Below are 12,588 nucleotides of genomic sequence, written 5' to 3' on the forward strand. Positions count from 1 at the left end.
ATGAAACACAACAGCAAATCACGAAACACAACTGCAAATCACGAAACACAACAGCAAATCATGAAACACAACAGCAAATCACGAAACACAACAGCAAATACTGAAACACAACAGCAAATACTGAAACACAACAGCAAATCATGAAACACAACAGCAAATACTGAAACACAACAGCAAATCATGAAACACAACAGCAAATACTGAAACACAACAGCAAATCATGAAACAGATCAACAAATACGGAAACACAACTGCAAATCACGAAACACAACAGCAAATCATGAAACAGATCAACAAATATGGAAACACAACAGCAAATCACGAAACACAACAGCAAATCATGAAACAGATCAACAAATATGGAAACACAACAGCAAATCACGAAACACAACAGCAAATCATGAAACAGATCAACAAATACGGAAACACAACAGCAAATCACGAAATACAACAGCAAATACTGAAACACAACAGCAAATACTGAAACACAACAGCAAATCATGAAACACAACAGCAAATACTGAAACACAACAGCAAATACTGAAACACAACAGCAAATCATGAAACAGATCAACAAATACGGAAACACAACTGCAAATCACGAAACACAACAGCAAATACTGAAACACAACAGCAAATCATGAAACAGATCAATAAATACGGAAACACAACTGCAAATCACGAAACACAACAGCAAATACTGAAACACAACAGCATATCATGAAACACAACAGCAAATACTGAAACACAACTGCAAATCACGAAACACAACAGCAAATACTGAAACACAACAGCAAATCACGAAACACAACAGCAAATCAAGAAACACAATAGCAAATACTGAAACACAACTGCAAATCACGAAACACAACAGCAAATCATGAAACAGATCAACACATACAGAAACACAACAGCAAATCACGAAACACAACAGCAAATCACGAAACACAACAGCAAATCATGAAACAGATCAACACATACTGAAACACAACAGCAAATCACGAAACACAACAGCAAATCAAGAAACACAATAGCAAATACTGAAACACAACTGCAAATCACGAAACACAACAGCAAATCATGAAACAGATCAACACATACAGAAACACAACTGCAAATCACGAAACACAACAGCAAATCATGAAACAGATCAACACATACAGAAACACAACTGCAAATCACGAAACACAACAGCAAATCATGAAACAGATCAACAAATCATGAAACAAATCAACAAATACGGAAACACAACAGCAAATCACGAAACACAACAGCAAATACTGAAACACAACAGCAAATCATGAAACACAACAGCAAATACTGAAACACAACAGCAAATCACGAAACACAACAGCAAATCAAGAAACACAATAGCAAATACTGAAACACAACAGCAAACCACGGAACAAATGACAGAGTCCTGAAACACAAAAGCAATTACGCGTGAAAACTAACAAATACTGAATTACAAAAACAATCTCGATACAAATGAACAAATCCAGAAACACAACAAGGAAAGCGGAGAAACGGCGTCTAACTGAAACGGAATGTCCTGAATCCCGGAAGTGACGTAATATAAAACTAATTGTGTATTATTTTTTACATTTACTTATTACTGTCTTTTTTATGTGGACATTTTCAATAAATGAGACAGTCCAAAAGCATTTCTTCAATTGTATTACTACAATAGAAATTACAACAACGTTTATCAAGGTAAAGTTTTTGCTTTTCCGGTATTAAGGGTATTCCCTCTCCGTTAAGACCACTCTAGCTCTCTCAGTATTTGCTGTTGTGTTTCGTGATTTGCTGTTGTGTCTCGTGATTTGCTGTTGTGTTTCAGTATTTGCTGTTGTGTTTCGTGATTTGCTGTTGTGTTTCATGATTTGCTGTTGTCTTTCAGTATTTGCTGTTGTGTTTCGTGATTTGTTGATCTGTTTCATGATTTGCTGTTGTGTTTCGTGATTTGATGTTGTGTTTCGTGATTTGTTGTTGTGTTTCAGTATTTGCTGTTGTGTTTCGTGATTTGCTGTTGTGTTTCATGATTTGATGTTGTGTTTCGTGATTTGATGTTGTGTTTCGTGATTTGCTGTTGTGTTTCATGATTTGATGTTGTGTTTCATGATTTGATGTTGTGTTTCATGATTTGATGTTGTGTTTCGTGATTTGTTCATTTGTACTGGGATTTGCTGTTGCTGTATCTTAAATGTAAGCATGTCTTGCACCTCTCGGCCACCGTACTAAAGCCTGTCAACCCTTGACATGGAGTCACAGTTCTGCTCTCCAGATTCAGCTGATGCTCCCTGAGGTTTTCACTGAAGGCCTTTTATTCTGAAGTTTCACTTTTATTCTCTGTAACTTCGGTTTTGGATAGATTTCCCCTTGAGAATAAAAGCTTTGCCACAAAGACACATTGTTACTTTTTTATGTTGTTTCTTAACAGCAATCGGTGGATGCAAAGTCTTTTTTCTTTAATGTTGATTCAGGGCATTTGACGTCTTTGTTTATGTGTCTTTGGGCTGTATTGGACTGAGGCTGTTTGGAAACAAATCTGCTGAAACTGTCTGCATGATCGTCATGAAAGGTGCCGAGGTGTGGCCTTCTGACGGGCTCATGTGTGGCGGGTGGGAGTGAGTCAGGTTCACCGAACATGTGACCAACGTAGGAGGCTGCAGAGAGCAGGCATGTGAGCATGGAGAGGGGGCCGCCTGCGCTGATTGTTGCTGAGGAAGGCATGCGCACACACACACGTTCTGCACCTCTCTGGAGGCGGCATGCAAAAACAAAAGGCCCTCAATGGAGTGTGCCCCTTTGCAAACACTCAGGTGTTTTCTCACATTCGTGAACAGAGCGTTGCCGTCACGCTGGGACGAGTCAACGTGAGCTTTGAGACAAAAGTGAACCGAAGTGCGTCTTGTGTTTTCATAGCTCAACTCAAGTCGTGCCCTGTTGTGCTCTGCACAATCTCTGGAACCGAGTCCCTTATCAGTTCTGAGTGCAGCACTGTTGATAAAGATAGCGCCACTTCCCAACAAAGCATTTCCAGTTTTCCTAACTTTCATCAAACCACACAGTTTATTTAACTCAATACATTTTAAACACGTTGAAAGAGGTTTGAAAAACCCAGGATCCCATGAGCCTTTGCACATGAAATGGTCCACTTTCATTTGCAGAGCTTAATGCCGTCATCATCATCCTCTGCAGTTATCAAGATCAGATAAGCTTCAGGACATGTGAGGCTCTCTCTGCATGTGCAGCCTTTCTGAAAACAGGAAGAAGTTTTTTCACATCTGCACCTAAACAGAAACGTTAATGTTCTTCCTGAAGTTTATGAACATTTCTGCAGGTGATGCAGCAGAGTAGTCAGTCCTCCAGTTTTAAAAATAGCTGTTTTTAACACCTACTTGTGGCATTCTTCTGATGATGGTGGACACATATTGACCACTTTACGCCTAAATGTTTTTCCGGCATTAAATGAAAAGATCCTTTGTTTGTTTTCCCTTTCATGTAGATGCCAAATTAGGGTAATTTAAGAGCAGAAGTGGTTTAATGCTCTTTTGGGCGTCAAGAGGGTTAAAAAAAATTAACCTCAAGATTACATTTCTGAGTATTTCTGTATTCAAATCGTTGTGAATCAGGAGCAGATGGAAACAAATGCTGCTTGAAAAAGATCCTGTTTGTGACATCACAGGCTCCCTGCTCTGCTCCATTCTGATGCATCCACTCGCAGATCAATGGATCCACGTGCGTCTTTGTTTTCCTCGTCTGAGCTGGAATCTGGCATTTTTGCTGCACCACTAGCTGGAGAGCATGGAAACACATGGGCGACAGGAAGTGGGCGGAGGCTTACTCCACACCAAGAGTCCCGCCCACAAGCAACCCACAACTTAACTCCTGCCGCACTGCAGAAACTATGTCCTAGAAAATGAAAGGTTTTTATTTTCATTTTGGCTAAAACGGCACAATCAAAACTGAAAGACCACCAGGAAGACTTTTGTAATGATGATCAGAGCGGGACCTTAACAATAAAAAGTGCTTAATTTTTAATTTTTTCAGTGAAGTTATGAGATAACGATCTGACATGTCAGAAAAGCTATAGAGGGAGTATTATTGTAGACATTTGAATCAGCCTTTTGGACTGAAAAAAGGAACAGTTCAGCAAATAATCCAGGCGTTAGCATCACCTACTAACTCAAAGACAAACCTCTATCGTTCTAACTACCTTAAAAACTTTGTGTCGGAATCCAGGAAAACCCTTTCTGCTTTCGTCTGTGTGTTTACACAAAATGAATATTGTTTTTTGGAGGGAAAATGTAACAAAGAGTAGTTTTTAATTGTTCGGTTGGCTGGTTTGTACTCTGGTTCCCATTCTGCATCCTAAAACTGTAAACAAAGCAGCCCAACCAAACACAAACAGAGGACATAAAACTGAAGCAGGAGCTTATCGAGTGACTCTCCTGTCTTCAGCTGTTAAAGTATGGCGGGAATCCTCTGTGGCCTTCTGACACCTGATCTCAGTGCTCAAAATGAAGACATCCACATTCCCCACATGCAAATGTCAGACTATGAAACACAGTGCTGACGGGTAATGAGGTTTTTCAGGCTTATCATCACTGCTGTCAGATCCCATAGAGAAATAAAAAAGATGACCCAGTTGTTCTTTTTGTCAGAATAAACATGATTGCTCTTTTTTTTTGATGATATTTGTTCTGTAGCACACGTTACTCAAGTTATAAACTGACCAATCAGATGCTTCAAACATTTGATTGACAGATTTCGTGTAGCCCACTTTCCATCAAGCTCTCTCCTGATATGTGGGACTGGTTGCCATAGAAATGTTGACTCAGAGCGACTCGGCTCAGTCGCCGCTTACCGACAATTTCTGGCCCCAACATGGCGACGGCTGTACAGCGGAAATAAATCATTTTCTGTGGGTGACGTCACGCTCTCTCAGTCCAGTTCTCATCTACAGTCAATGTGCCAAACGTGCAGTTTTACTGTCCATCATGTCTTCTTGCATGTCCTGACGCTTCACACTGTGTTTACCTGTCATCATTTGGTGGGATGTCAACAAAAAAAAAAGACAAAGCAAATGATTTCCCCTAAGGTATTTTTTTGTGTTTAACCCTTGTGCTATCTTAGATGACCCCCCCCTTCCATTGACCTGTTCTCCCTACCATGACAAAGGTGGATAAAGGTGGAAAGATTTCATGTAATCCATGGACACCAGTGAAGATCACAAATCATTGAAGAAAAAAGGCTCAGAGCTCTGTCTAGTGGGTCTAGATGACCCAACTCCCAATGTTAAAGTGCCTAGGATAGCACACGGGTTAAAGTAGATGCAGGGGGCCTCATTCCTCCTGCTGAGGACTTCTCGTTTCCGTCCTCCTACAGCTCCACCCAGTTGTTTCTTGCATCTTCTGGGACTTCAGCTCATTTCCTGCTGATAGCTGCCCTCAGTCTGGGACGGGAGTCTCCCTGCTGCCTGTGGCGGCGCCTCTCAATCTGATCTGTGCTCCTCTGGATCTGGGAGGCCCAAACAGAACCACGGTGAGGTCCGGCATGTCTCAGGGCCCCTTCGGGATGACATGTGACAACATCATTATCTCTCATTAACTTCACTCTGCAGCAGCTGGGAAGCGTCTCAAATCATCCTCCTCTTGTCCATCGCCATACCTGTGCGCGCGGATGACGCCCACAGTTATGGAGGGAGGTGACACGCTCCGACCTTGACAAATTGGTGTGATTATGTCAGCTGGTTCTGCATTCTTCACAGAACCCACTGCCCATTAAAGCGTTCATTAAACACAGCTTAGCTCAGCGAGCGACCAGGAAATCTGATGGAGATTAGCTTCAAGCTGTGTTTCCACCGCCGCAGACACACCAAAAAACCAGAAGCTCTGTTTTCCACAGCAGTTCACCAACACCATCAGAAATGACATTTACCAGCAAAGGAGGATTGTTCTTTTAATAAAAAACACCAACACTGCTCTGTGCTTCATGCTTTAGTATTGAGAACCATTTACAGCATTTTAAAAGCCTAACAGGAAACACTGTTCTCCGCTGAAAGGTCTTGATGTTCTCCTAGAATGTGTGACGCCACGAATCAACAGGAACCTGTCCTCCCCTGAACACAGCAGGTCTTTGCTGCACAGGTGATCAAAGCCATCCATCTCTACAGCAGCCACTATGCTAAATCTGGATGAAGAAAAGTCATTCGTTGCCAAAGCAGCTTGAGGTGCGCTCCTACAGGTGGCGGTGCTGTGCGGTGGGTGTCTGTGCAGGCGATTCCTCCTCTAAACGTACTCTGAGCGCTTCCCGGCTGCCTCCCCGGCGCTCATCATCTGGTATCTCTGTGGCGGCGCCGGCTGCCGCTCCCCATGGGAGAACGAGCAGGAGGTGACCATGAGCAGCCCGGCCACCACGAGGAGGAACCCTGCCACCCAGCCACAGAACAAGGCGTCTCCAAACTCCCACCGAGGAACAACGTCAGGCACTTTATCGTCAAAGAAATGGACGACGGCTAGATGGGCCATGTAGGAGACAGGGATGAGACACATCACCCCGGAGATCATTCCTAGCACTCCCCCGGTGATGGTGAGAGTCCTCTTGGTTCGTGAGGCGCCCAGTTCCTCACAGCTGCTGAAGAAGTTGAGTCCAGGTATGGCCACCAGAATTCCCAGGAGGCCCACACAAAGGGTGGTGCACATGAGGATGCGGGCCATCTTGATGTCAGTGGAGAGCCCCAGCAGGCTGTCATAAGTTCGGCACTCCAAGCTTCCGATGTCCTGGACCACGCAGGTCTCCCACAGGCCGAGCTCGTAGCTCTCCACCGGCAGCAGGGAGGTGGACATGGTCAGCCACTGCGGCGAGATGGTGGTGGCCAGAGCACAAAGCCAGGCTCCGATGTAGACCAGCATCCCCAGCAGCTCCAAGGCGCAGGCGCCTCTGCTCAGCTGTCGCTCTCCTCCGGCCTGCATGCTCAAGGGCTCTTCTCCGATTGCTCTGCAGGTGGAGGGGCCCCTCCACGTCCGGCCGGGACAAAGCAGCTGATAATTGGAAGTGACCGCTCTGGCTCAGGACCCGGACGGAGCTCACAGACGCTTCCCACACGGAGCAGCACACATCTTCTGAGGCGGGAAGGAGAGGGGGCCCGCCCCTTTGTGATCCTCCTGCTGCTGTGCCAATGGGCAAGAAACACTGATGACTTCAAATTCGACAAGTTCAAAGAACATCCCAAATCACAGGCCACAGGGGACGTCATCAACCCAGACAGGATGGTTGCCTGTTATAAAATGGAAAAGTGACCTGATGTCTGCGGCAGGGTCATCCGGAGGATTTAGTTGGAGAGATTGCTGCACAATATGAAAAAATTAAAGAACTAATATGACATGAACTCGTGAAGCGACTAATTCCAGCTGCAAAATCCTCACAGATGTTTATTACAAATCCCTTTACTACCAAACGCATCCACCGGCAGCCGAATCCCATACCTCCAGATGATGTTTGCTGTTTTAAATCCTTCATCTGTTTGTGCTGACTGCTCCTACAGTCACACTTTCTCAGCTTGTGACTGAACCCTGACAACAGAGCGGCTTATTGTGTGCCCTCACAAGAACTCTGCGAAGCATGTGGGAAATGATCGTAGGAGGCCTCGGATCAAAGCCGTGATATGATTAAATGTTTTCCAGTCTTAAATACACTGAAATTACACACAAAAAACACAAACAAAAATGCACAGATAAAACCCCCAGCGTGCCAGAACTCCTCCTCCTCTGCAGAGAAAAGCTCTCAGCTGACCTGCTCTGACGTCTGAGTGGCAATTTATGCGAATCGTGTGGAATCTAAGAGCCTCTTTTGGTGAGCGTACAGTCTGAGAAGCACGGATTCTTGTGAAACTCTCTAAAATGAAAGAGAAATATAAACATTTATGCCAGAAAAAATGAAGTTTTAGGACTTTTGTCAGGAAGTAAAGGACCTATGAGGAACCACAGCCGTGGTAGTTCCTTTAGCTACCACAAGATGGCGGCAAAACCCGCTTTTAAAACATGAATTTCTACCTGACTTCAGTTCAAGTTTTGGGAACTTGTCAATGTGATGAAAACACTGTTAAACACTGACAAAAATAACTACCAGTACTTATTAAGTTGTTTTATTAAAAACAATTATGTACATGCTTTCCTACTCCCACTTCTTCAGTACTTCAGTATTTCCTCTCTGCGGCACAAGACTTTTTAATAAAGCAAGATATAATATAAAGGTGGTTTATTTCCCTAATTCAGCTCAAAAAGTAAAATGGATATATTCTACGCCCTGCAAAAGACTGGCGACATGTCCAGGGTTTACCATGCCTTTGCCTGACATGAGCGAGGATAGGCTCCAGCAACCCTGTGGTTGCTCGAACTTGCTGTAAGGGATCCAGGGGCTTCAAAAGATGGATGTCTTTATTTTATTTTACACACACGCTGATCAAATGTTTACATTTTTTTCATTTTGATGATTCACAGAGAATGAAACCCCAGAATTTAGTATCTGGCAAAACTTGATTTTTACTCAAGACCCTTTAAACAAAATGCACATCTGCAACAAAAAAGGATATTAAATACATTCAAATTCATTATTAACTAACATTTGATAGGGCTTTTTTCTGTAATACAGTAATCATTGTTACTGTTAAGAAAAATCTTTTGAAAAGCACACGAACACCTTTGTACGTATGAGAAAGCGAAAATTGCCGTGAAAGGGAAAATAAAGGGAGAGCTTTGGAGAAAAATTGAAGCTGCATTCAAGGAGATACAAAGGAAATGGGGAACAAAAGGAGAGCTTTATGGATGTGGCAGCGTTCTGGTGTTATGACCCACAGATCTTTGACGTCGACAAACAGTCCAGACATTTGTCTTCATTGTTAGGGGAGCCAAATACAAGAGTGTTCTCTTATGTGTTGTCCTGGATATACTGTTTGATGAAAAGAGGATGACATAATTCAACATTACAAACACGTTTTCAATTATTTTTGACCCCAAAAAAATCCCATTTGGAAAAATTTGGGCACATTTGTTCTGAACAGAATAATGATCATCCCGACCTCCTATGCCAGCAGAATTAGACGGCGTGTTTGAATGGATAGCCTTTAATGCATCGGACACAAACTACGACACTTGTAAATGGATCTCACCGCAGTAGCTGACTATCCCGGCCATTTATTGGCGAAGGCAGGAGACACCCTGGACAGGTTGCCAGTCTGTTGCAGGGTCACACATCACACCGCCATGCACACTCACATTCACACCTCTGGACAATTTAGAGTGACCGATTAACCTATGAAGCATTTTTTTGGATGGTGGGAGGAACGCACAGAGAGAACCTACGCATGCACAGGGAGAACATGCAAACTCCACACAGAAAGGTCCCCCATTGATGTTCTGTTTCAGGTCCCCCAGCTGGGACTTGAACCAGGGGCCTGCTTGCTGTGAGGCAAGAGCGCTAACCACTGCACCACCGTGCAGGACCACAAGACATTAAATAAGGGCACATTCATATGCAAAGTTTGTTTTCCAACTAAACTTTGTGGGTCCTGAATAATCCCCACTTCCTGTTCAGCCCAAACCTGCTGGTTTTCTTCAGCAGCGTGTGTAAATGTTGTGAAATATCACAACATTTGACAGTATGACTGATGGTAAACGTCCAGCAACTTGTTGCTTTATAATTTATAATGCTTTATGATTTTAAACCCCACCCCCTCTAACATCCATCCAACTCGTTAATGATAAAATAAATAATGTCTCAATTGAAAGTGTTACAGAAATCAAATTCTTATGGGTTTTTATTGATGACAAACTAAGTTGGAAGCCTCACATCAGACACATATAAAGTAAATTCTCGAAAAGTATTTCAATCATAAATAAAGCTAAACATGTATTAGAATACAACGGTAGATATTTATTGCACTGCTCCTTACTATTACCACATTTCACCTACTGTATAGAAATTTGGGGAAATAATCTCACTTATGTCAGGGGAGCCGGTTTAGCTCATGCTGGTTTGCGGCACCTTCCGTCCGTGAAACCAGGGTTCGACTCCAGGCTGCTCCCTGTTCCCTTCTCTACCTCTGTGCCTGTTCCAAGCCCAGTTTGAGAAGGTTGCATCAGGAAGGGCACCCAGCATAAAACATTGCCAAGTTTACCATGCGACTTGTTCACTGTGGCGACCCCTGATGGGAGAAGCCAAAAGAGGAAGAATCTCACTTATGTCAAAAAGATCTCACTGCATCCTCTCTCTTTACTTCAAAATCCAGCCATCAGAATTGGACATAAAGCCGGGTGTCTTGATCATACAAACAATTTATTCTATCAATCCAGACTTTTAAAACTTCATGACCTTGTGGATTTTTACACTGCACAACTTCTACACAGAGCCAGTGGGAAGTCGTTACCATTCAAAATCCAAAAGCAGTTCTTGGAAAATGAAGGAGGAACAAACTGAGGGGATGCAGGAACTTCAATATCAAACTGATAAGAACCACAAAGAAAAGTTTTAGTGTGTCTGTGTGTGGCACTAAACTTTGGTTAAGTAGTGAGCTCAAACGATGTTCAAATATCCAAATATTCAAGCAAATGTATAAAGAAACTCTGATTTCATGATATAAATATAAGGGGTGTTAGGATCAACAGGTGTTTGAATAATTTCAAATAAATGAAATTAATCAATCATTACTATACACTGGATTTTGTAACTTGAAAAGAATCTATCTGATCAGAACAGGATAACAAAAACTATGTAAAACTATAAAGTGAATGAACTCAGTAGGGGTGGGATTATATAAACTTGCTTCTTCCCACTCCTTTTCAAGCAATAAATCAAGCTCTACCTGACTTTAGTTAATGATCACTGTTATAATTAAGCATATGTGATTTAAGTGTCTTTTTTGGTTTTGTTTTCTGCTTTTTTATCTATGCATTTTCTCATTTCTGAAATGAGTTTGACAAATCTGTGTGCATTCTTTATTGCTTTAACAACAATGCATGAAATAAATCAAAATAAATCAACTATTCATTTCCAACAAAAACGGTTAAAAATGTAATCAATATAAATAAATATTGGCCTACATTACAAAAGGGGTTTATCCAAATATACACCTCGCGTGTCAGAAGATCCATAAGCCCCTGTTGTAACAGTAAAATCAGTCCAACACAAGAGGACTTCAGCTCTGTCATGAAAAAGAAAACTGATGCTACCAAAATAATACACAATATGTCATTACAGCATCTTAAATAAAAGGGACGTTCCTTTTATTTTTCTCTTGTCCTGTCCAACACAACACACCATTGTCATGCGTTGTCATGCGTGATAAGTGTACATGCAGTTTTCATACTTCAGACTTTCTGTGGAGCCGTATAGTGAGTATTGATTTAGTTGTTTATGACTGTCCATCTTCCAAACCTCAATCAATCAATCAATTGATCAATTGCTTGTTTTTTGAGTGATTGTTTGATTGACTGGACAGCTGATTGATTTATTGATTAATTGATAAGGCTTTAAGTGAGAGGGTAGAGCCATACAATTGAGTCTTAATCTAGGCGTTTATGATCCTATTTTGGGTCACAGAATTGCTGGAGCCTATCCTAATCTCTGTTTAGTAAAGGGGGTGTTTACCCTGGATGGGTCCACCATCACAGGGCTGTTTATGATTGTAATCTCCACAGAGTACACACAGCATGTTGTGCGTGTCACGCAAAGGCAGAGGTTTGTTTTTTTCATTTCAATAACTGCATCCATCCCTGCAGAGATTAAACAAATGTTAGTCGCGCGTGTCTCATACGGTGAGACAAAAACCCATTAGCCTCAAGATTTCATTGCTGTTTGTATTCAAGATGTTTGTTACATCCTGCCTACAGTATTGGCTCAGGGTGCAGCTGCACACTCTGTTGACTTGCCAATTAGGCCTACACATTTTGTCACTTACCCTGCTGATTTTCCAATTACACCTACACCACCACAAACACTGCTGGCTGTGATTAAGCCCATGCACTCTCTGTAACCCATAGATGCACAGACCATAAACAGCAGCTGAGCTTAACCCTTGTGCTATCCTAGGCACTTTAACATTGGGAGTTGGGTCATCTAGACCCCACTAGACAGTGCCCTGAACCTTTTGTCTTCAATGATTTGTGATCTTCACTAATGACATGAAATCCTCTTCACCTTTATCCACCTTTGTCATGGTAGGGAGAACACGTCAATGGACATCTTGACCCCATAGGATAGCACAAGGGTTACAAGCTGCTGGTTAAAAAGTTGGAAAGATTTTTATGATCTGGCCGCTGATGCTCTCTGGTTGGAACCTTCTTTGTTTCTGATGCTGCTCTGTTCTCAATGATAAGAGGACTTTACAGCGCCTCGGCTTCACCTCAATAGACACATATCTACCAGATTTCTCTGGTAGATGAGTCCAATAGAAAGCCTCTCTGGTCTTCGTCGTGATCAGGGTTCATCAGGGTTCTGCCCTCTGACTTCCTTCAACCTTTTATCTCCTCCCATTTGGTCAAAGAGTCCAATAATTCAATTTTCAAATCCACATTTATAGCACCCAGC

The 12,588-nt window shown here is 42.4% G+C and overlaps 1 protein-coding gene across 1 annotated transcript; it reads right to left on the reverse strand.

The window, feature by feature from the left end:
- Positions 1-5,944: 5,944 nt before the first annotated feature.
- Positions 5,945-7,704, reverse strand: LOC101172805 (putative claudin-24). The gene has a single exon (XM_004068405.4). The coding sequence runs from the start codon at positions 6,975-6,977 to the stop codon at positions 6,294-6,296; it is 684 nt and encodes a 227-aa protein (XP_004068453.1). The 5' UTR covers positions 6,978-7,704; the 3' UTR covers positions 5,945-6,293.
- Positions 7,705-12,588: the final 4,884 nt, after the last annotated feature.

The sequence above is a fragment of the Oryzias latipes genome, chromosome 4, assembly GCF_002234675.1.
Source record: "Oryzias latipes chromosome 4, ASM223467v1".
NCBI lineage: Eukaryota > Metazoa > Chordata > Actinopteri > Beloniformes > Adrianichthyidae > Oryzias > Oryzias latipes.

Excerpts from the sequence above, each read along its gene's own strand:
- LOC101172805 (XM_004068405.4), bottom strand. The coding sequence starts at position 6,977 with ATGCAGGCCGGAGGAGAGCGACAGCTGAGCAGAGGCGCCTGCGCCTTG.